The sequence below is a fragment of the Dermacentor albipictus genome, chromosome 5, assembly GCF_038994185.2.
Source record: "Dermacentor albipictus isolate Rhodes 1998 colony chromosome 5, USDA_Dalb.pri_finalv2, whole genome shotgun sequence".
NCBI lineage: Eukaryota > Metazoa > Arthropoda > Arachnida > Ixodida > Ixodidae > Dermacentor > Dermacentor albipictus.
The window spans coordinates 158,862,396-158,887,376 of record NC_091825.1 but is presented as its reverse complement, the minus strand read 5'-3'; the positions used below and the strand labels follow the sequence as shown (position 1 = coordinate 158,887,376).

Sequence of the window (24,981 nt, the reverse complement as noted above, 5' to 3'; positions counted from 1 at the left end):
AGTGAGTAAGCGAGTAAGCGAGTAAGCGAGTGAGCGAGTGAGTGAGCGAGTGAGTGAGTGAGTGAGTGAGTGAGTGAGTGAGTGAGTGAGTGAGTGAGTGAGTGAGTGAGTGAGTGAGTGAGTGAGTGGAGTGGAGTGAGTGAGTGGAGTGAGTGAGTGAGTGAGCGAGCGAGCGAGCGAGTGAGTGAGTGAGTGAGTGAGTGAGTGAGTGAGTGAGTGAGTGAGTGAGTGAGTGAGTGAGTGAGTGAGTGAGTGAGTGAGTGAGTGAGTGCGATGGTGCTTGCATAAAAACAGGGCGTTTGCCTCTGCATCAAATGTACGTCTGCTACTTAAAGATCAGAAATAACTATTACAGCAACTAAAGATTTACGTAATTTACTAAGGATATCATGGCTACGGAAACAACAAGATGTATGGAATTCACAAAAGCTGTAGAAACCATAGTTACGAAAGTCTCTGACATGCAAAACATGTCACAAAAACATTCTCCTAGGTCGCTCACTACAACACTTGCCACAGTTAGAGTTACTTGCCTGGTTTTCGAAAAAGAGCAACAGCTCCTTCATTTATGGGAATAAAAGCTGCTGCCGAGGCGGCTCTAACATAAACTTGCGCTGCCATCTTATGGCAGCGGCCGAAAGCAATAATGTGGTTGACTGGCGTTTTGATACATGTTGGGGAACCGCAGCACATACATACACAAGGACAAAAGTAATGAGACGACAGATGATAGCACTCGTCTGCCGTCTAGCTTATTCTGTCCTTGTTTATATCAGCGCTACAATTCACCAACACGCAGAAAGCAGCCGTTCAGAAAAGGTTGCCGCGCGCTGTCCATTCCGCTTAAACACGCGGCAACCTTCCTTGCATGGCTGCTTTTTGCAGCTGCCCATAGGCGGCGGCACAAGTTTACGCTAGCGTTATTTTGGCAGCAGCTTGAATCCTCTAAACGAAGACATCGTTTCTAAAACACCTAGAAAGTAACGGTACCAAGGGTTGTTTTGAACGATGTAAACACCAAAATGCAATATTTCTGTGAAAGCCCAAATTTCTGTTACTCAGAATTTAGCTTAAAGAAAAAATAGGAGCATCCAATTCTGGAATCACTGGTCGAACAATTGCGCCTTATGCAGTATTGCTAATTTGATAAATGTGGATTTGAACGTGGTTTTCATAAGTTTGAATAGTAATAAAATGAAAACTCAATACAGGAAAATGTTTGATAAATATGCTGGCAAATAGAAATTTCTGCGTCATCACGCAAGAAGCTTTCTACATCCACACGTCCTTTACAAAAAAAAAAGACCCATCACATAAGAAGAGCATGGTAGTAATATTTTGGGGCCTTGCACATACTGATATTCTTAACTTAGTGATAAAATTAAGCATTTCGAACTGTCTTGTAAGCATTGCAGCAAATTCGCTGTAACAGCACTTGTAATTTCACGCATACTTATGTATACCATATTATGTCATACACAAGAAGCCGCAACATATTTTACCAATTGGGACACTCGCGTCAATTGATATTTATTTTGGCTGAATATTTCATTTTTATACTTTAAATACTTTGCACTCATTTGTAATAAAATGGTTCATGAAAGTCGTTCATATACTAGTCTAACGAACATTCGGACTCTGAGTGCGCAAGCACAGAATTAAAAAGATGGGAATATTTTTTTCTCTTGTGGTAAGAATGAGCGATTACTTTCAAAGGAAACTGCGTGATTATGAGTTGTAAATAATTAGATCCTAGTCTTCTCACGTCGTTCCTTCATTAAATAAGGTGCTGATGCGGTAGTCATCTGGCTGCTAGGGGAAGCTGTCCTGATAAGAGTGAATTTATTATATTCGGTGAGTGCCTGCCTTATTAGTCGCTTGAAAAGCCATGGCCTCGGAAGGCATTATCTTAATATATGGCTCAAGCCTGGTAACTTGCTACAGCCTTCTTTTCCATTAGCGCCAGAACAAAAAGCTACTCTTCCTGAAAGAAGGCGTATAAGAACCGACACACTCAAGGGCGTCTTGAAAATGGCAAATACATTAAAAAGAGTGCTCAAGTAAAATAAGTAGCCGCAATAAACAAAAGCGAGGCTTTAGAAACTTTCGACTTTTTAATGGAAGCGCATAAGGCGCACTCTACGCACAAGCTTCCTTATCTGCACAATTTTCTCTAAATGGGCTCTGCTCTATCTACGAGGACGACGACGCAGCAAGCTCGGGAAAAGCGAAAAAGGGGTCGCAAGTAACAAGAGCTATTCCTCAGGCCAAAAACTTAGAAACATTCAAGAAGTTTCTAAACTACCAGTGTTGCTCCTCCACTTTGCTTTTAGTTATTTATTGCTTGTTGGTTTAGTTGTTCTACTAGAAATAAGAGGTCTTCAATGGGTGTCATAGGGCCTTGATCCGTTGTCAACGCCACTGAGATACCCTGAGGTTAGGAACGCTTTCTCGTAAGGAGGCGTGATTGATCAACTTCGTTATTTAACGTTACTGAAGCAAAAGATGAGGTAAACACGATCTCTCTTATTAATCCCAGCGCTAAGAGAGTCTATTAAGCTAATGGGAATAAGTGTCGCTTACGCACACTCCGGGTTAAGGCGCGCTTGCGGGAGAAATCTCGTGAGAATGGCGCGGGCTTTTAGTGCTCTTTCCTGGGTGTTTTGGTTGATGAAAGCTTATCCATTGTGCGCTCATTAACATAAGCACATCAGCAGAGTAAGTGCGCTCCCTAGGCGGCATCAGTTCATGGAAGCTTTCTACATTTTAATGACAAACTTTGTCGCAATACCTTCACTTGTAAGGAAAGTTTTCAGAAATCTCCTTAAATAAGCATTCTATACTTGGTGAATAACAATATAATGTTTGTACAAATGGTTACGAGTACGAACATATCGTTCAGAAAACGCTGCGCAAAAGAGAGGGAAGGAGAAAAAAGAATAGTGGACTGCAGGGTTTCAAGAGGGGCACACATTTGTCCTTAAATATGAGGACGTCAGCACCTGCAGTAGCCTGACATACAAAAGCAAGTACTTGAAATTGTAGTGGGAACTGAACTAGATTCGAGGCTGCCTGATAGCCCTTCTACGCGCAGAAAGGAATGTAAGAAAAGCAGGAGAAGAAAAACAAACAAACAAAAAAGACAATGCGCTCCTGCGACCTCGCAGAATCACAGCCAGATTTCTAGCAAAGCTTTTTGTTTCGAGTAGTTGCATTAAGAATTGCAGGTGCCTGTTTTTAAACCACACGTGCTTTAAAATATTAGCTGCATACGACTCACCCGTTCTCAATGTTTGCCGTATATAAAGTTTTCGAGCGCTTGGTGAACACATTGTTTGCAAAGGTTTAAAGAATTGTTTGCACAGTTACCTAGACACATATAACTGCGCGTGCTTATCTTCAATATTGTTGCCCTTACTTTATCCAAATGTGGGCATGGTGACAGTTACAGTTCTCTGGTGACATCGGGCTGCATACTGCACCGTGTGTATAACACTGCGGGCCATTTGCATACAGACTTCACTGCAAAGGCCCTAAATGACCCGTATGCACGGCGCCCACAACCTGCCCCTTCCTTTTACCACATGTAAGTAAGGTGCCTCGCTTCGTTTACCGAACACTTTAGGGAAACGTACGTTATTCGTGGAACGAATGAAAATAAAGAGGAAGCGTGGGTTCAGTAATTATTTAAAAGGTTCATAATTAATCCAAGATGTTAACGTTTCTCTACTTAACATCTGCCACATTATCATCAAACGTAAACTTGGTGTAACGTAGACTTCTTTCGGGACACTGGGAAACAGTGGGTAATGGTCTTATAATGCTTTCAAGCTCTTGTTTAAGGTGGTAGGCGACACACGCACACAAAAATGTTCTTTAAATCGGAAGCGCAATTAAATAACTTTTTTCCCTAAATAAGCATGTCTCATTTAAATTATTTAACTATTTAAAGTGCAGTAAACGGTTCATTTTATTGTTTGAGACCCGACTCTTGTCATAAAGTGTGGTAAAAGTGCTATTAGCGCCAGGAGTGATAAGCAACTAATGAATTTCTGAATTGAGTAAAGCTTTGGCATTTATATAGCTAAGCGGGGGCCCAGTGCAATGAACTAGGATGAATGCAATGTGATACATAATAAGAAACTAATTTTCTAGAACCTAAGCAAAGCGAGAAACATTGCCAATTTGAACAAAATGTATTTGCAAAATGAGCAGTACATGCAAAAATATTGCATCAATTTTTTTCCTATAGTTCTTTGCACATATTTATATGTGAGAAACGACTGGGCAACATTTTATATCAACATGTTGATTCAAGACGAAGTTGTCAAAGTTTGCGTAACATTAGCTGGAGAAAACTCTTATTTTCGAGAAAAACAAACAAATCTTCAAACCACGTGAAAGATGTTAAAAGCACACAGAGGCCTAAATTGCACCAGGTTCATAGCTGTAGCACCCACGAGATGCACTAAAGACTCCTTTTGCTCGTGTGGCTGCTTGGCGCCAACATAAAATGAAAAAAAAAGTATTTTGAATAATATCTATATAAAAGAAATAGTACTGACTTTCGGTTTTGCAATACGAGGGCATGGGTTGAAAAACTCACTAACTCCCAAAATAATAGTGATAGGAAGATAATTTTCTTTCAGCGTGATATAGAATGTTTGGGCATATATTAAATGTAAAATTACAAAAAGAAATCCTGTAAAAAATGTAACTACCACCTTAATGGGATATTTCGCACAGGTGCAGTAGTTAACTGATGTACTTGAAGCTGTTATCAAGAAATATGGATAAATGTTTCCCTATTTCCTCAAAGTGTCAAGTTTGTGGCGCAAGCAGTTTTTTCAGGACATTGAGCAAAGTTCCTACGCGTTTCGTAAAATATGGTTGTGAAGGTATTGAACAATTAGGTCAGTAATTTGCTGCAAAAGCTGTAACTGACATATGCACTTAAAACTTTCGTTACCCATCAACGATAATACGGACCCTATTATCTTTAAACTCAGGGTGTTATGAATTTTTGCCCTCCCAGGACAGTGGAAACAAAAGAATAGGCCAGGAACAAGAGCTGCTCAAATATTGCCTAATGCAAGCATTTATACTTTATTTCTGTCCTCTATTATCAATCAAAAACAACAGAAAGTTGAGTGAGTTGGTGCTGATTTACGGTAACAGGCAGCGTGTCGGATTTTAGTGAAGGTGACGTGCTTTTCCAGTTCGAAAATCAGAGGGAGTGCGTGCGTCAGCCGGACGTCAGCATCACCTTTAGCAGGTGAAGTAACCTTGTTACAGAAGGGCCAGGCAAACGGACAATCTTTATCCAGTGATGTCGAACTAGTGTGTCACGATTTGTACCTTGTGTGAACATGCAAGTTTTCATATACGTTTAAGGATTTGTTATCGTCGGGGTTTGCTTCCAATAATGTCGTCATGTGGTGTGATAGCTGTGCCTACATAATCTTGTTCGTATATAAACAAGCGTTTTCTCTGTATAAAATGTAGTTGGAGTTTCACACTACTCGTCGTTCGCGTTGCCCGTTATCACGTATCTTTATGAATCAAGCGAAAAGGTGGTAGCCGTCGTCAGCAAACGGCGGAAACTCCTCTGTAAGGTTTTCTCTGATTAGAACTAAGAAACGAGGGCGTCGCAATTTTTTATTTAACCCTAAACAATTCAACCTCTTAAAAGCTTTCCTGGGCTTTACCATAGCTTACGCCCATACTCTCTATAACTATCAACTCAGTGAATCCGATTCGCGAGGGACACCATGAAAACACACATACAACGTTTTCGAGTGATTCTACTCGCGCTAACAGCTTCTCTGTAAAACAAAACAAATTAAACAAAGTCCTTGTGGACGGCACTTGTTCGAAAAGCTAGCGCTGTCAGACCGGGCATCCCAGAACCAGCGCGGGAACCTTCGAGGCCAGTAATCGGCTTCTTGACCGGGTGTTTGATCACTGAAAGCAACATCACACATTTTAAAAGGCGATTTCCCCCTAATTACCTCTGTGCGGCAACCGCGTGTTGTGCACACAATATGCAAGTTCTTTCCTTAAGAAAACAAAGGAAAACCCTTGCATGCGTGTGTTTCCACAAAGTAACCATCACCTTATTTTCTTGCACCATACACGTACAGGCAGCGTAATTTCCCCCCAGTATAATTTTTCTTTTCACATTTATACAACACTTAAAAAGTGTGTAAATGACAAATCAAAGACTACCTTAAGCATAAACACTCATCACTCGGCAGGCGCCCCGAACATCAAACGCATGAACTGTGGCACGTCAGATGCCGTACTTCTGGCAGTCGAACCAGCACCGACAATTCTTCGAAACCTGCCTTCCGCAAAGTTTGAAATTTGTGACAGATGTTATAGCATGCCTTACCCGGCCCATTTCTTTTATTGCGATAGCAGTTAAATGGAGGCTCAAGGAGCATTTCCGCCATCGGCGTCTCCGTGAGGTCCCGTATGAACTTCAAGGGCGATAAAATTGTCGCCGCGTGCCGCATGCTGTATGTGCGAGTGAAAGCGTGCGACGGTAGGCCGGGGATCGCGGCTCAATCTCGAGCACGCGACGGACGAAAGCGGGGAGGAAGCGCGCCGCGACGGACTCGGGGAGGGGGGGGGGGGGGGCGTTCTACTCCGGGTGGCCACGCGCGGCCGACCGGGCCGTTGCATATTGCAGCTCATCTGCGACGGGTACAGAGTCGGCGCTCCGCTGCATTTTCACAACTTAGTTCGCTTTGATGCGAGCGGCTTCACGAAGGTCCATTCGCTCGCTGCTGCTGCCGCGTTTCCTCACTGCAGCGTTTTGACAACGAGTTTCCGCGGTCATCGAGTTATATACGTTCATGTTTGCTTTTGCGCACGTGACACGGACACCATGCTTGTTAATTTATTTAGTATGCCTATGTTTGCAAGCTCATACGGCCGATAAAACTACGATCCTTACTTGATATAGCTAGCTGTCCACTAATTTGCTATCGCAGTCAAAGCTTCGCCTTCCGGTCCGAAGTGCGACCTTTTTTAGGGATAAGTAGGCGATTTATTAGAGACGGTAGAGGCGCGATTTTATGGCCCAAAAGCGGCACGTACCCGCGGTGATTTCTTAGTGGCTATGGTGCTGGTCTGCTAACCACGAGGTCGCGGACTCAAGTCACAGCCATGGCGGCCACATTTCGATGGGAGCGAAATGCGAAATCACCAGTGTACTATGACTTAGGTGCACGTTGAAGTGCCCCAGGTGGTCCAAATGATTCCGAAGTCCCTCACTACGGTGTGCCTGGTAATCAGATCGGGCTTTTGACAGGTTAAACCCCATAACTAAAAAAAAAGGTGACACGTATCCTTTCCACCATTACAGAGTTGTCTGCCGGACGCAACCGAGCCCCCATGGTGCGCAGGCGACGTACGTGGTCATCGGGAATCGCGCCGGCATCACCAAGGCACAGGAAAAGTTTCACTACAAGGTAAATAAATGGACGCGGTGCATGCACAGCTTTGCTTGGTGTCTCGTCAGGCCTCGCGATCCTGTTCAATTATTCATTTCCTAGGATACTATACGTAGTTCTGCATGGCGTATTTCGAGTATCCTGCATGAGGTTTGCCCAGTTATACGCTCTTGTTATATGCCCAGTTATACGCCTTTACTAGACTCCCGGAAGACGAGACTGCTTACTCACTCGCCATATCGTCGCTGCCGTCTGCTCGCTGTCCAGTAGCGGACTGCTCCTTGCCACTGTGATTGACCGCCGTCAATTTTAGCACATGTCTGCTGAATCGCCTTAACATTGCGAATTTGCCCCGTTCAAATGCCTTCTGCTTGCACATCTAAAAAAAAAAAAAACGTATCGATCAGAATTGTCAATGGACGTTGAAATGCATCATTAAATAGTGCACTACATTTACCATATTTCTAATGCTAAGACCTGATCAAGATCGGGAAGACCAGACGTCGTTTATTCATTGTTTCTTTGCTTTTAACATTAATCATACGAATGCAGTATCTCGCCAGACCGCCGTAGCTTTGGTGCTATTGACCGCGGAACTGGGCAACGATGTATTTTCTTTCCGTTTCTTCGTTTTGTTTGTTGCACGCAGCTATATGTGGTCAGTTGACTCCATGCAACCAATAATTTATTCCAACTAGCCCTAATGTCGTGGTTAAGGACAGAGCGAATTTCCTAAGGAAGGATTCTATTTATCATATGCGATAGCGGCAAGATGCTCACCGTTCCTTTGTAGTTTGTACTGTAATGGAAAGAAGTTTCATTGACAGAAACTGCCTCACGTCTTTCCCGTGAGTCGAAAGAAGAGTTACGACCTAAACGAAGTTTGTTGTCGGCCAACACAGTTCGTGTCTACAGGAAGCGAGAGTGTTGACGGATCGCCGTGCAGCGATCGTGTCGGTGAAAAGCCTCCTCATTCGTGCTTTAAAGCTTTAATGCACGGCTTTAAATATAAAGAAAAGAGAACACTCAATGATAAAGAACCGATAGCGGCATGGCTTTTCTCGCAACAGTCGAGACAAGAAAGAATCTTTCTACAGCCGACACAGTCCACACAGTTCATCATGCTTGCGAGCTCGTTTTCACCGTAGGTCACATCGTTATCGGCTCAGCCAAGCGAGCTCATTCAGCGCGATGTCAGACCGAACATACGCGCCCGTCGTCAGAGAGTTGCTTTACACAACGGCAGCTTTAATTTTTCGATGGGCGTCAGTCAGCCGGCGCCTGGCAGAAAGGCCAAATCCTTCGCTTCGAAACGCGTCAGGCAAAATCCTTGGCCAGCCAGGGGATTATTTTCTGACACGCACGAGCGCGCGTTCCATCCGAGTAGATTGCAACAGCGTACACGCGTGAGCCTAGTGCTGCCGGAGGAATTTACGATCCGTCCTTCGCATTACGTGTAGAGTGGTCGATTATTGTGGATTAAGCCTACCGCAACTTGGAAAAAGCGTCCCTTGTTCGCCGGAACGAAGGCAAACGACAGCACAGCGCGACACCACTGGCGACATTGCGAAATGCTGTCGCACCGTGGCTACGCATTTATGACACGGGAGATTAGAAGACTGATCACCACTGCGGCGCCCGCTTGACGGGTAATGAACGCACGCAACGAGCGCCGCGCGCGAAGCTTCTTTGCGCCTCTTAATCCATTACCGTCTAGTCTAGTGGTCGGCTCAGTGCCGGCTGCGAGAGGACAGGATGGGCTCTCGCTGTACCTTACAAGGGGCATTCTTTAAAGAACCAGAAAAATTAGTAAATATGCACTGCAAGGAAATGATAGTGAAAGGAAGTTTTTACAAACTAGATATCAACGCCATTTGACGGCATTTCGAGAAAGCTTGCGATAGATGCACTCACTAATGAGATCAGGGCTTACGTTTCAGAGCAGGTACGATAACAGGCGACGCTTCATAATTTTTATATTTGCAGCTTGGTAGAAGGATGTCTCAAATGACACCGAGTCGGCCCTCCAAATATTTCGCAAGACGTTTTTGAGAGCGGAAAAGATGGAGGTGCGTAAATAGCACTACTGCGTGAACGCCACAAATTAATGGTTCATATGAGAGCTCACATCGATCGGTACAATCGACAAAAAATTCGTAATTCAGCTGTCGGTTAACAATATTTATTGCTCTTTCGCTAAGAGGAATACAAAAAAAATATGCTAGTGCCAAAAGCAAACGGTTGGTTTCCAACGCAAAGAGGGAAGCACTTCTTTGTTCCTGATTGGCTGTCTTTCTATGATTAATTCTGGAATACAGCCACCTACACAACGGCTTCCCCTGTGCAGGCTAACAAACTAGACACTTGCGTCCATATATTTCCTTTTCTTGCTCTTTCTCTCATTCTACATTGAAGGTGGTCTCAAATGAATCATCCTCCACCTAGCGAAAATCCATGGTTCGATTTACGCCCATTTGCTTACATCAGAATATCCAACGTTGACCAGAATAAAGACATCAAGGACGATTTTCTAAATTAGCTTATATTTCTGCAATGAAAGTGTGAGGAGAGCAACACTTCTGAGAGAGCAAGTGCACAACCGAAACTCGCAATTTACTAAAAAAATACGCGCAGAATGTGTATATTACATGTACCAGGAATGTTTTCGCCACCCAGAGGCTCCTAGATCTATCAGTGCGAATCATGCGTCGCGTTATTCGTTCTTCATGAACCAAGCGCAAAAAAGAAGAGAAAAACCTAGTAAGTACGCCATTCATAAAAAAAATCCTGTTTTTAAAATAGCACTCATTCTGCACAAAGTATTTTCGCTTCTTGAAAGGCTAGTGCCAACGACAAAAAAAGAGGTCATGCACATTAATTTATTGCTGTTACGTCTGCACTATACCAACCTGAGGTTAGCAGCGCATCATAATATATTAGGAAACTGGTATTCAGAAAGAGAGAGAAACAAAAGTGAGGCAAGCCAGGAACATTAAACAGACGCATGTTCGGTTCGCTACCCTGCACTGGGGGAGAAGAGATACAGGGATAAAAAAAATGAGAAGAGAGAGAGTGCAGTTCCGCACCCATTTTAATATGCGCCTTAGGCATAGAAACAGCTGCAGAGAGCTGTGGATGTGAGGTAATGCAATAACGATTTCGCTGCTTTCTGTGCCATCAACGCGCACGGTCATGGTCGAAGGATCTTTAGTAATTCATGTACGGGTACTTAGATAGTGTTGGATGCAAATTATTCAATCGTCTCTTCAAAAATAAATATGATTGGTAATTAATCATTGGTATTTCATTTCTCTTTTAATGCTGACATAAGGAGAGAAAGAAATCATATGGGAAAGGCAGGCAGATTAATGGGAATAGAAACTTTTCGTGTGTTACCCCTACATTGCGGGAAGGGGTGAATAAATACTGAAAGAATTCCAGAGAATCCAAGCACACCCAGGAAAACAAAATAGAGGAAGCGAGGAATGCTTGGGAGTACCCAAGTCTTTCTAATGGAGGGGGCACTCGAAAGTAAGAACTTCTATAGTGTCTTGATTCGCTTCTTGTGTGTCCCTCATTCCAGGATCGTTTGCTCCGAAAGCGGCTGGTCATCTTTTAATGGCACGATACTATTAGAGCGCAGCACTTGTATAGGCACCCGTTCCTGCGATGAGCGTGGGCATGCCTCGGCGTCGTACCTCTTGACCGAGCGAACGATGAAAGCGAACGCGGAGCGCATCGGGAGATGAAAGAAGAGAGCGCGAGGAGGAAAGTCAAGGAGGAAGAGGCCGCAGTGAAAGCAGAGGCGGAAAGTGGAGCAAGAGCGGAGGAAAAAAGGCCTACGCACGCGCTGAGTTGCCGGCGGCCACGGCATCCGCAGCCACGTAGGCGATCGCATCTGCACTTCCGAGGGCGGAGGGGAGGGCAGGGTACCGTGAGGTAGGAATGGCTACACTGGTCCATGGCATCAGCTAGTAAGGTCAGTCCACGGTACCAGCGTGTGTGACTGGGATCACAGCTCCTGCAAAGGGCGATGGCGAGCGACTACGAGTAAGGCTCGATGTGACGCTCCCTTGGGTATGGCTACGATAGGGCGTTAGAGTAGCGCGCATGGTCTGTATGAAAACAAAGCGCTGCATGAGCGAAGGTTTGTCTGTGGCGGCTGCTGTGAATCGCACCCACGTGTCACCCACGCACTGCCTCTCACGATATCTTGATTAGCGAGGTAGTCACGCCACACTTCGCTCCGTTTGAAATGTGCCGCATGTGATTGTCCGCGCCAGCTACGCTACTCACAGACTTCTCTTCCCAATATAAACCGTAGACCTATATAAACTTCATAGAAGATATTGACACACAAAATGAAAACGCACATACAGCTGCGCTCAAATTTGACATTAAGGAGAGAGAGAGAGAAAAAGAAACTTTTATTTTTATGCCAGCGCCCGGCGCTCAACCCTGGTCGGTCAGCTACCAGTCCTCACCCAACACGTCTCCGACGTGCTGGATAAGCACCGGCACGAGAATGTTAGTTGCATGGGGTGGTGGAGTGAGCCAGTCCGTCCATGACCGTGGCTTGATGTTAGTGGTAATGTTGGAGAGGGCTGACTGCAGATTGGGTTGAGTGTGAGGGCAATGACATAGACAATGCTCTAGGGACATGTATTCCATACAGTTCGGGCATTTCGGTGGCCACGGTAGGCCTTGAACATAGTGGCGGAAAAGCGGAGTCACTATAAAGTTTGTTTGAAATCTTCGGAGAATAGCGCTGTCTTCTCGCGAGGGGTTAGCAGGAGGAGTAATAAAGGCGACTGCGTTGGCGCGAACTTGCTTTAAAAGTGATGTGCGCTCCTTGTGCAAAATCTTTCTGTGTTCCCTTGGGTTAAATTCGGATGGCCATAGGCACTGGGGACCCGGAAAACTACCGTATTTTCGCGATTCTAAGCACCCCCCGATTCTAAGCCCCTCCCCCCCCCCCTCTATTTTCGTGAAAGAATTGGGAAAAAAGTTTACATGCGAATCTAAGCACCTCCCGCCCCCCTTCCCGCCCCTATTAGGAAGCGCGCGTAGCCAAAGCCGCAGGGCGCTTGCTCACTCTGTCATCGAGCCGGAGCCGTCGGAGTCCCGAGGTGGCACGGCGTCCGCGACGCGAGTACGCCGTACAGCCTGACTGTATACGGATGTATGGCAAAAGCTACAGAAAGCGTCCACATCAGCCATCGCAAAGAGGATTTCGGAAGCTTGGAAGCGGGTCCAAGTGGACGTTGTGGTCAAATTTTTTTAAGAACTGCTCGATCACAAACCACTTCGACGGAACGGAAGACGGTTGCTGTGGGATACCGAGAGCGGCGGTTCAAGCAGTGCGACGAACTCGAGTGGCAGTGATAGTACCTGAGCATCCGACACAAGCGGTGGGTTCACTGTGTGCACCGATTTTTCTTTTGAATGTTTGCAAAATAAAATGTTATTTCTCGCACCCGTGTCGTCGTGATGTCGCAGCGAAAAGAGGGAGGGGGGGGGGTCATTCTAGATTTTTCGAATATAAGCACCCCCCCCCCTCACTTTGGGCATCGCGATCGTGAAAAAAAGGGGGTGCTTAGAATCGAGTAAATACGGTAACTAAGCGGGTGAGCTCATGAGCTCGGGAGTTCCCCCCATGCCTTGGTGCCCAGGTATCCACTGCAGGGTAACACAGAGCGAAGGGTGTGCATCCAAGTGACATTGAAGTAGGCTGTGTATATGCTCAGGTAGCAAGTTGTCGCGAAACATGCGGCATGCATCTTGGCTGTCTGTGCGAATAAAGATAAGTTGGGTAGGATGATGAGGCTGGGTGACTGCTTCGAGAATAGCAAGAGCCTCTGCGTCGGATGCGTCGGGGACTCCTATGTGTGCGTCTACGTGCTCGTAGTCAGGGCTGACTACTGCAGTTAGACATCTACCCTCCGAGTGACTAGCGTCCGTATAATAATAAGTATTGTCTGGTAGTGAGTTTTCCATGTTTACTCGTTTGACCAACTGGGAGCGGCGAGCTTCGTGTTTGTGCGGCTGCATAAGTTGTGGTATGGGTAGGACCATGAATCTGGGTAGTGAGTCCCATGGTGGTGAATACAACGCTGGAAAAGGGGTAGGGCACCTTTCTGGTATCCTTGATGTTCGAGGAGTTTGCGCCCTTGTGGGGATGTTTGAAGCCTTTGAATTTGCGCTGGTTTGCAAATTGTAATGCGTTCATCAAGTGTATTGAAAAGCCCAGTGGCGGCCACAAGGTCGTTTGCGGGAAATCTGGGTACTCCTAAAGCTAATCTCGCATATTTGCGGAGCGTCGTTTCTAATATGGAGTGCTGCGTCTTGGTGAGAGATTGATATCGAAGTTGGTAGAGTACAAGGGAGTAGACAAGCGCCTCAATAATCCTTCGAAGTTCTTGCTCCTTTAGTCCTCTGTGTTTACGTGCTACTCTAGATAGCATGTGGTATATCTGGTTTAGTTGTTGGATTGTTTTTTCCAACCATACTTCAGCTCTACCGTCATCCTGAAAGATGAAGCTTAGTAATTTGATGTTAGATCGGTGCGGCGGCCTATTTGATTATTTACTACTATGTACTCAAATTTTGTTGAACCCTTAAGACCAAAACCATTAACGTATTCGTGAATGGTATCTAAGCCTGACTTGATGGTGTGCTCCGGTTCTCCCAGGGCCCCTTGCAACACTATGTAGTAATACCGATTGCATAAATATTGTGTTCCAGTAGTGCGATGGAAGAGAGCCGGGCAGGCAGATCGAGCAAAGCAAAATTGAAGAGAGTGGGTGATAGGATTGAGCCTTGAGGGACTCCTATACTAAGAGAGTATGGCGCTGAAAGCTCGCCATTGATTTGAATTTGTATAGAGCCACCGGCAAGAAAATCTTTAATATAGTTGTAGAGGCGGGCGCCGGTTCGTAACGTCAAGAGGTTCTTGAGGATAGCGGAGTGTTTCACGTGGTCGAACGCCTTGTGTGTATGTACACCTGTGATTACTCTGGTTTCTACGAGACTGATTTTGATACACATCTTCTGAGATACGAAGCATGGTATCCTGAGTGCTAACATGTGATCTAAAGCCCGTCATTGTATAAGGAAAAGCACTACTGTCTTCTAAGTGCCAATTCAGATGGTTAAGGGCCATGCGTTCCATCAGTTTGCTTACACACGACGTTAAAGATATAGGACGCAGGTTCGTGGTACAGTTGGCCGGTTTGCTGGGTTTCGGCATTGGTATAATTATTGCCGTTTTCCACTCTTCTGGAAGGATTCCGGATTCCCAAGTATTGTTGATGTATTCTAAAGGTTGCTCTAACTGAGAAGAGGGTAAGTTACGAAGTGTACTATAAGTAATAATAATATTTGGGGTTTTACGTGCCAAAACCACTTTCTGATTATGAGGCACTTTCTGATTATGAGGATTATGATTATGATTATAAGTAATCCCGTCTTTGCCAGGCGTTATGTTTCGTTTCAGCGAAGAAAGAGCCGTATGTAGCTCAGCTAAAGTAAACAGGCAGTTTATGCCTGTTGTACTCTCTTGGAGTGACTCAGTCAGAAGTCAGAAAAATTCGGAAGTTGTCCTGCATTTTGGTCCAAGGGATAGAACGTCTGACGAATTTCATCACCTATTTCTTCGCGTGTCTGGCCAGAGCTCATCATTATCTTGTCCATGGTGTGTCGTGGTTTTCCTTGGCGCAAAAGTAATCTTAAAATATTCCACACTCTCGCAGTATGTAGGTGGCCGTTGAGCTTGTCACATGTTTCCAACCAGTTTTCGGTGCAAACTTATTGCGCGTAATCTTGTGCTTCTAATGTTATTTGCTCAATAAGTTTACGAAGGTCATGATTCTGTTTATGTTTCTCCCAATTCTGCACTATCTTGCGTCTTTTATCCCATAAGTTAAGCAGATGAGAGTCTATGTTTGGGTTTTCAGCAGTACGCGCAATCATGTTGGTGTACTTTTTCCGCGTCTCGCTAATATTCTTCACCCATTAATGTAGGTCCGGCTGTTCGTCGGCCCTGTCTAGGTCTGATCGGAATCGGTGCCACTCAGTAAGTTGTATATCGGAAGCTGCGTTAGCCAGACGAGCCTTAGAAAGAGGAATGCTCAGAGTAACTTCAAAGATGTAATGGTCACTTCTAAGACTTTCGTGAAGATTCGCCCAAGTTACATTCCCAATTTCGCGGTACCAGCTTAAGTCGGGGTTAGAGTCACGTTCGACAATTTTCTTGGCGTGTGTGCTCGGTTGTGTCATTAGGAACGTCTACTTCTTATCTTGAATTTTTCTTTCGAAGCACTGCCCTGCTTTTGCTGTGCGCTGGTAGCTCCATGATATGTTATGTGTATTGAAATACCCAGCTATAATGATGTCTTTGTCCTTATGTAGCTTTGTGCACATGTCCAACCATTTCCGAGGAGGACAGTTGAGCCTTGGGACCCAGTATGCATTGATAATTAGAACGTCACGGCTGCCGAAGCGGCCTTAGACAGTAACGCACTCCTGAGTTGAATTGTTTATGGAATCAGTATCGATCTGGGGGGGGGGGGGGAGGTAGCTGGAATATGTTTGGCTACGTATGTTACAGTGGTAATGGAAATGGTCACGTCCTGTGGAGCTCTTTTGTCTCGTTTAGTAATACTTCTTTGGGTAAAGTGTTCATATCCTGGTAATCATACAAGTCCGCAAGCTTCTTGAATTAAAAGGATATCCTGTTTCTGCGCTTCTCGGTAGATGAATTGTTGTAAGAGAGCCTTCTTCCTTCGAAGGCTCCTGCAATTCCATTGCCATATTACTAGAGGTTGATTAGGGCCTGATATATTACAGCTTTGCCGATCCGGAGGGCTCATCAACCTTGGATTGCGTGGATGTCTGTGCACGTGTGAATATTTGCGCGTTGGCTACTAGTTGTTGAACGACGACGTCAGTGCGTGCAATATTTTGTTATATAATGCATTTCAGCCTGTATCCTGCGAATCACTGCAACCTCATTCGCGAGGGTGTCTACTTTAGCCGTTAAAACCTGAACCACTCGTTCAAGGCGCTGCAGGCTTGTTTGGTCCGGCATGTGCGATGGTTTTGTAGATGGTGTTATAGGGCTCTGAAGAGCTTGAGAGTAGGAGTAATGAAGAACTGGAGTCCGCAAAATAGAACGGGTTGACTGAAGTGTTAGGTGAGGGTTGTGAGGAATTAGTATGTAGGTTTGGACGGACTGGCTCACCTTTATCAGAGGCTAGCTGGCTCTTGTCATTTCTGGGACGTTTCGGCTCCGGAGTGGTGGATCGCTTGGCGACCTTAGACGGCGGGCTTCCATTTGGAGATTTGGAGATTTGGAGACGGCGACTTCGGCTGCTACTGCGACTGCAGCTGCGACTCGTCTGGCGAAGCACGGCAAACCGGTCGGAAGTAGTGATGGAGGTGTCTGTGGTCTTGTCACTTATAGTGACTCTTGTGTCCAGTTGACGGGGACGGTTTGTCCGCTGTGGCAATTCAGGGAAATCTGATGTATACTGGAAGGGCTTCGTGTTGCGTATCCGTCGGCAACGGTGCTTGGATGCCCGCGAACGCACCGCGCGGTCCGCTTCGTTTCTTGCTGGGCACTCTTTCGAAGTCGGCAAATGTTCACCGCCGCAATTATGGCACTAGGTAGAGCACTCATGGGGGGGGGGGGGGGGGGTAGGTATGCTTTGCGTACTGGGAAATGTTCTACTGCATTGATGGCACATGCAATACGTCGAACGATTTTGGCATACGTCGGTGGCGTGACCGAGCGTGAAGCAGTTCGAGCACAGCGAACTTCTGTGTCGAAATGGGTGGAGGCGCTGGACAATGCGATTAATAAGGGCAAATCTGGGTAAACGTGGGCCTTCCACCGCCACCATCACGGTGTTGGACGAGCCTATTTGGCGAATTGTCAGGAGTTTCAGTTGTTCTACTTCCACAATACTCGGCAGCTCTCCGTCGGAGACCGAGGTGGGCATTCCATGTATGACGCCGCGTACGTTCATAGGATCGGCGGCCACGTAGGTGTTGGTCTCGTAAGCTGCATCGGTGATAGTGATGCTCTTCAGTTCCGCGAGCTTGTCGGCAGCAGATCGACGATAGGTATCAACGGCTACCAGGTTTTGTGTGGTGCCGTTTGTGAAGTGTATATGTGTCGCTGCGTTCCACTGTGTTGAGTCCTGCCGCCGAGCGGATAGCGTTGCCGAGGGTACCAACGTCGATTGCGGCAAGGTTGAGGCATGCCGTGAATTTAACAATCACAGTCGTGGCTTGCCGCTGGCGCGGCTCCCTGCGGTGCGCCAGTGGCCGAATGTCGTAGCGGCGCCGCTGCTTGCTCGGTTTCCATGCTTCATAAGGTCGCGAACGCGCGTGGCGTCGGTGGTGTTGAGGTGACGTCCAGCCAAGGACTAGGCTTAGTGGCCGGCGGCCGGCTAAGCCGGTCAAGTTCTTCTATTAATTGCGCAGAAAGGATGAAAAGTTCGTCTCACCGGAAAGTGGGTACCTTGAGACGTCTTCCTAGTACACGTTAGGAGTCCTATCAAGGAAGGTTCCATTGATAGGGTGAAAACTTCGAGGAGCAGATGTGGAACCGTACTGAATCGGCGACCGCGTCCGGCATCAAGGAGTATCGTAATTTTCGGGGAATATTTCTTTTGTCTCTGCATGCAAATGTTTCACTCTCGATTACAGTCAGTTTTGTACCGGTCTGTATACTGTATGCGCTTCGCCAATCGAATAATTGCGGTCTACGAAGAAAGCTTAAGTTAGCGCTCACTCTCAAAAAAATGGCAAACATTATTTATTTTTCTAGAAATCAGCGTATTCAGCCATTTCGACTCCTAAATTTTGGGCTTTGCTGACCCCCGACCTCACCTTGCGCGCACTGGCAGCACCGGCTGCCCGTGTGTCGGTGTCCACGTGGTGAGCTGCTCGGGGCAACCTTCGTCATATGCAGTCGGTCTCCGTGCGTGCAGCCCAAATTCAATTCCGCCGGTCCGGCACTGGCACCGCACGTTACCTGCCGAGGAGGCAAAGAAGGAGGACATCGGATTTGCATACATTTTAATTCAGAACGCTGCGGTGGCTTGCTGCTGCTTCATTTTGTCTACCGCGTGCTTTTTCTGAGGCGATTGCGCGTGAGCCCGGCTTCGGCGGCGCGGAAATTTGTGCGTATCTTCATTGGGGCATGCAGTACGGAAACAGGCGTACGGTATCTTTCTCCCTCCCTATTTTTTTCTTTTTGCCTTGGGTGAGGAGGCGAATTCAATTTCGACAGCGAAGACAGCTCGAAACCAACTTGTGCCTATGCGTTATTCAACGTCGTATAGAATGTCATCTCCTGGAAGAAAAGAAAGAAAGAGAAAAAGGTACAGGGACCGGAAAACGATGCGCCGATGATGCTTTCCTTATTCTGCCTTCTTTATTTCACTCACTTTATAATTTATCCTCGTCGGCATGCAAGTTCAACAATATATGGGACCACTAAATTTTTAATTCCCGTCGAAGGTATTAGAGAAGCGTGGGGTGAAGAAAACGTGCAATGTGGAAAAGACGGCTTATGCTAGGATCTTGTGAGGTAAAAGAAAAAAAAAAAGAAACGACTAGTTTCGGGAAATGGTGGCGCGACATGCTTTGCAGATGTCCCAAATCAAGTTAAGATAGAAGGGAAATGTGCACCAGGTGGTGTCGGGAAATTTCAATACCACTGGCTTCTTGGAAATGTTTACATTGTGTTTCGGTGTTGCTATTGCCTTTACGGCACATTCGGCTGGCGACACACTTATTTGACTATCTATGATGTACGCTACGGTGGTTAGTTATTATTGCATTTTTGGAGGGACGAAAGACGCAGATGTTCTAAACAAAAATAATGATATGCCAATTTTAGATTAACTCCCTTTGTGTATTCTTGCTGAAGTACTTGCGAAAGATTAAACTTGGTGTAGACACTTTAAACTGTACGAATCAATGTGCATGATGATAATAACTGTGCAACTCCAGTGGAACGGTCACTCATATTACGACCTTGATTTCCTGTAAATTATGAGAGCGCTCACATTCAGTGTATCAACAAATTAGTAACGAACCACAAGCTCTGAAGCTTTCTACAGGTGCTTAAAGTCAGCGAGTACAAGTATCTAGGAGTTACAATAACGAAAAACCTTAGCTGGAATAAACATGTATCAAACGTATGCTCCTCATCCTTTGGTAAACTCTGCTTTCTTAGACATAAACTAAAACTTGCCCCACCTGAACTTAAAACATTAAGCTACTTTTCAATAATAAGGCCATCACTAGAATATGCGTGCACCGTCTGGGATCCCTACACTAAACGTAACATCGAGGCCCTTGAAATGATTCAACGCAAAGTCGTCCGTTTTATTTTTTCAAAGTATCGTGTAACTGACTCACCAACGCCCCTCATGCGAACTCACGGTATTGAAACATTACAGCTGCGCCGGAAAATTCAAAGACTGAAACTACTTTCCTTACTAAAAAACCATAAACTGTCTATGAATGCAGACCCCTTCCTTAAATCTAACACTACGCGCCAAACACGAAATCATCATGCACAATCATTAACCCCTTACTAGGATTAACGCCTTTAAATACTCATTTTTTCCACGCACCATTGAGGAGTGGAACAGGTGTCCGCCAGATCTTTTAACCAGAGCTGATTCTTTTGACTCAATGTTTTCTTCACAGCATTTAATTTGAGAGCCATTTATTTCTACGTTTACTTTTTGTATTTTTGCATCTGAGCCTTGTATTTATTGCTGTATTTTGTGTTACAACTTGTATTTAACATTTTTCAATTTTGCTAATCCTGTTCTTTTTGCGTATATTATGTATTCGCCCCTCCTGCTTGGGCCTACTGTAGGCCTGCAGTATGTTCTAAATAAATAAATAAATAAATAAATAAAACAACCGAATGCGCCAACGTGAAGCAGAAGAACTTGCTTTGTGGCAGACTGTCTGTTCGCAAGTTTATTTGCATGACCGGTGAAAAAAAAAAACTTCGCAAAGCAAGTGGCAGACGGCAGCTTGGTGTACAAACTTTAAATTTGTTCAGCGTTGTGAAAGCTGTCTTACAATGGTCAGTGGCTTTATTCACAAGTTGAAGCCTAAACAGCGCAGAAAAAATTGAAAGGATCGCTCACACACAAGACGCGAGGCTAGCATACATATTTCCATATTGATATATATTTTGTAACCCAGCAACCGGTAGTTAGTTACCCAGCTGAACATCGGCTTTCGTATAATCTCCGATGCCGAGACCAACTAATGCGCAGTCGGCCCCAATGCTATTATGACCAGAATATTCAAATACCGGGAAGTCACCATCCGTTCATAGGGTTTAACAGCGTCGTAAACTTGACTCCTGAATAAATGCCAGGCCTGACTCGCAAAGCGCTGCATGGTTTAGGCTGATCATGCCACCAGTATCAGTTTCAGTAGCGCCGGTATCGGCAAGAGTATTAGAGAGCCGTGAAACATGAAGAGCAGCCAGCGTTATACTAAAGGACCAACAGTCTGCTTGCACAGACAACAATCGAAGAAAGAGCGAGCATTCAGCTTACGCATCACTGCACGGTATTAGACCGAGCAGCAGACGAGAGCCTCACACCGTCGTCCATGATCTTAGCCGGCTACGCAGCACGAAGTGCTCGAAACACAAGATTACAGGCGCCTCACTCTAACGCACAACCGAAGACACAACGTAGCCACAGATCTCCTCACGCTTCAGCGCTTTCCGTCATGCTTCAGCTTGCAGCTAAAAAGAAAGAAAAGAAAAAGATGCGAACAAATTCTCATCAACTGCGTCTTCTCATATATGTACAGCAACGCTTCCCTATTGCGCGATATACGGGCGTTCCCATAGAAACTCTATCCCTCGTTCTTCTGTAGGCTCGTAGGTTGCATGGCGGGCCGCGGCCGGGAGCAAAGAGCAAAAGAGAGAGAGGGGGCGGCGGCACGCGCGGGGATCTACTGGGGTTTCGGGGGCGGGGGTCCGCCAGAGGCTTAGCTCTCCGCGGAAGCCAGTGTGCCCAAGGGATCTGTGGCAACGAGGCCGAGATGAGCGACGCGGGGAGAACGAGCCGCGGAACGCGCGGCCATGATAAATGGCTCATTAATTGTTCCTGTCACGAAGCACGCCGAGCGAGAGGAAATTTGCTTCCCTGATGCCACGAGGAGGCTGCAGCCACGTGCCGCGCGTGGCTTCGCTGCTATACAGGAACGAATCATTGGCCGGAAGCTGCGTAAAAATAACAAAATGGCGCATGCGCAATTTCTGATCCTGCCCGTGCTCGCGCTAGTGAACGTCGCTCATTTCGGGACTCCATGATGAGAGTTCTCGAAGCGGCTCGAAGGTGGCGAACACTGGGGAGAGTTTCATTCATCGGCAGGCACGCCTATCCCGATTTCGCCATCTTTCACGCCGTCAACTTTTTCCTGGCAGCCCTGTTACGTTATATTCCCTACTGTACCGGGATAACGTTACGATTCTATTCCAATTGTTTTCCTTTCCGCTTCGTCAGTGGTGCGAGCGCTGCTCCACCTACGCTATCGCCGTAGCCTTCAGGCCGTAAGCGGCTCCTGGTAAGAAAGGAATAGAATCGAGGGACAGGAATGCTTACGTTATGCCAACCCAGATTCTCTTGCAGTGGTGAGTGAGAAGAGAAAAATGTTGTGTAGAAATGCAGCGAAGTTAACCGAAAGGAGTTCAGGTTGACTACCCGGCACACAAGGGCAGGGCACGGGAATAAAAAGAAAAAGTTGGCGTAAGCGAGAGAAAAAGATAAACCTAAACCACCAGTATCCAGTAGTGTAGCAGGCAGTGTTCTTAATGTCTATCATGTACACCCGTGGGCTTCAGAAATTTTTACTAACTCTACATATTATAGTGTCCATAGACTACAGAACAGCAGCTGAATAGGGAAAATTTCCATGTGGCACTGGCAGCGCAAGCTGCAGTGTTCGTTTAGGAACGCTGTCTGCACAGCCTCGAAGAATACAGTTTTGAGCGATGCATCGAAAGCAACAGCCCTCGGCGTAGCAGCTGCTCTAGCAGATGCTAGAAGTTAGTGTGTCTGTTAATTAGCACACGAACGATAGGAAGTACCTTGTTCGTAATAGAACTGATCAAGGAGGCGTAAGGCTTGTGCACCGGCCTTGTTAAAAACCCACTTTCAGTTTTATATTATGATTTCAACCACTTCTTCTGCGTATATTTTACGAAATTTTGATGTGGGAAAGCCACAATTTTAGATATATCTGGTTTAATAACGCGAAAGCAATACAGGTATCCTGCATGAACCACAAGACGATAAGTGTAAATGGAAAACGAAAGGAACTATGTGTAGTTGCGTTACCGCAAAGTTGCTTAAAAAAGCCAAGCTCGTCTAAGAACTTGATAACGCCCGCAAAAGACGCAAGCAGCACGCTGTGTATAATTCGCCGTAGTATTTTCGTCTTTGTGTTTTAATAGCACAGCATGTAATTAAAATGTGTGTTGCTAGTGGTTCTTGACATTTATTGCATACAGATCATTGCTTATTCCTCAACATGGTTGTGCGTTAGATGGCGGCGTTCTATACGTAAGCGGCATAGAATCACAGAAAACATGTCGGCACCAAGAGAGTAAAACGCTCTTGGTGGCGACATGTTTTCTGTTCACGAAGCAGGAGTTTCGTAACATAGAGTTTGCTATTTTTGCGCAGTTCCCAGTCACATTGCCATTTCGACATGAGGGCCTGTCGAACAGCTAGGAGACTGTCTTCAGTAGTATTCTTTTAGATGCTCTTTTATGGGCAGCATTCGATGCACATTCATCCACTTTTTCACTATATACTAATATTTTTGACGTGACTTGGGCAGCAACGAACAGATTTAGCTTGACTCGTGGAAGAAAGTATTATGTATAAGATGCCGCCTGTAAGTGGGCTCTGACGCTCACACTTTGAACACAGGCCTTTTAACGCGCTTAACGAATCTGTGTACATGACGGCCTTTTTAGGTTTGCTATCGACATTTTATTTCAGTGTAGTCGATAGCTCATATACCTTAGCTGTCATGCGCACAGATACAAATTGGAAATCGCAATTTAACATTGTAAGATGACTAAAATATTTGTAAACTTTAATGCGTTCAATAAATGACCACCGTGTTGTATCGCACCATCTGGCGAATGCTTCATAGTGACGTTCAATTACCCCAATTATTTTACACCCAAGCTTTTAAAGAGTTTCGCAGCCGTATTCGTGTGACAAAGGTTAACGTACGATGGTGTGCTTAGTATCAGTAAGCAAAGCAACCTGCGTCGGAGTGCCAAGCGCTTGCTTTGAAACGAAATTATCACTGACTCTAAAATAAAAGTTATCTTGCGCACATCTCACACAAATAGACAACATATTTGCGCGGAGCTTTGTAGGTGGTAATCTGCATTGTCTCACGTTGTGTTTTACCGGCTCCAGGTTCGAGGTGAGCTAAGAGCTTCTATGAGGCGTCGACATCAAAGAACCGCGAGAAATGCAGTCTCTGCCCAAAAGCAGCCGCATTACCAGCAGGCCGGTGGTGATGAATCATCTCTAAGAAGAATCAGCGAACAAACCCCTGTAGTATTTAGGAAGAGTGGGAGGACTCGCGTGTATAGATTTGAAGCATCAAATGCACGGAATGACATACATCTATTACTCATTCTTTTGGCAGGTGTAAATGCTCTGGAAACAATCAAGCGATAGGTAATAATAGCTGCATAGAGTTATCACGGCCATATAAACTATTTATATCGACCTGTCAGGACAATATAGCACGACTAAGAGCGGCTACAAGGTTATTCAAAGAAAAGGAAAAAACATCTAAAGACATCTTTGTATTAACTATTACCACCATGTCCGTTCAACCAAAATGTTACCTCACAACGCGCTCTCTGCTGCATCTCGCAATAATAATCAACATTGCTTTAACAAGGGATGTCGCGGGAGCCAATCACGGGACTTCACCTGCCCTGGTAGGAACAATGGGTACGGCAGCGACATCCCTTGTACACTGTAATGACTTCAATCCGCCAGCTTCCCGTGAACATCTGGAATGCCACAATAACGTAGCGCTAGCGTTGAAAGTTGCAGTGGACGTGGCCACTCAGGCGTAAGATTATGTCAATACACTTACTGCTACTACGTGTCCCTCCATGTCGGAGTGTCGTCTACTCGAGCATAGTATTCAGAGCAGTGTATAACTCGAAAGCACGGCCTCCAGAGTCCAATTATATCGATATAAGGCGTACAGATGGCTCCTCGTCAAACTTTGTACCAAACTCCACACCTAAACCGACACTGACTTTTCTTCGGATGGCGATACCACAAGCATTTCACGTGAATAAACGCAACGCAATAGCTTAAAGGCACACTGAAGAGAGAAACGGAATCAGTTCAATGTAGTATTTTTTCAAAATTATCTCTTTATTTATATAACAGGAGAACGTCGATTACTGTCA

At 45.6% G+C, this 24,981-nt stretch overlaps 1 protein-coding gene and 1 long non-coding RNA gene across 18 annotated transcripts in view; one reads left to right on the top strand and one right to left on the bottom strand.

Moving 5' to 3' along the window:
* The window catches only part of LOC135916635 (plexin-B-like), a 479,058-nt gene that overhangs the window by 411,849 nt on the left and 42,228 nt on the right, over window positions 1–24,981 (top strand). For all 5 annotated transcript variants that reach the window (XM_065450048.1, XM_065450049.1, XM_070539222.1 and 2 more), the window contains one exon: window positions 7,373–7,478. In XM_065450048.1, coding sequence (XP_065306120.1) covers window positions 7,373–7,478 — 106 coding nt within the window. The remainder of the gene's footprint in view (window positions 1–7,372; window positions 7,479–24,981) is intronic.
* LOC135916636 (uncharacterized) overlaps window positions 1–24,981 on the bottom strand; it is a 110,782-nt gene that overhangs the window by 78,293 nt on the left and 7,508 nt on the right. For all 13 annotated transcript variants that reach the window (XR_010568995.2, XR_010568997.2, XR_010568994.2 and 10 more), the window contains exons 2-4: window positions 18,357–18,501; window positions 11,308–11,481; window positions 7,692–7,839 (exon numbers count right to left, since the gene is read on the bottom strand). This is a non-coding gene — a long non-coding RNA (uncharacterized lncRNA). The remainder of the gene's footprint in view (window positions 1–7,691; window positions 7,840–11,307; window positions 11,482–18,356; window positions 18,502–24,981) is intronic.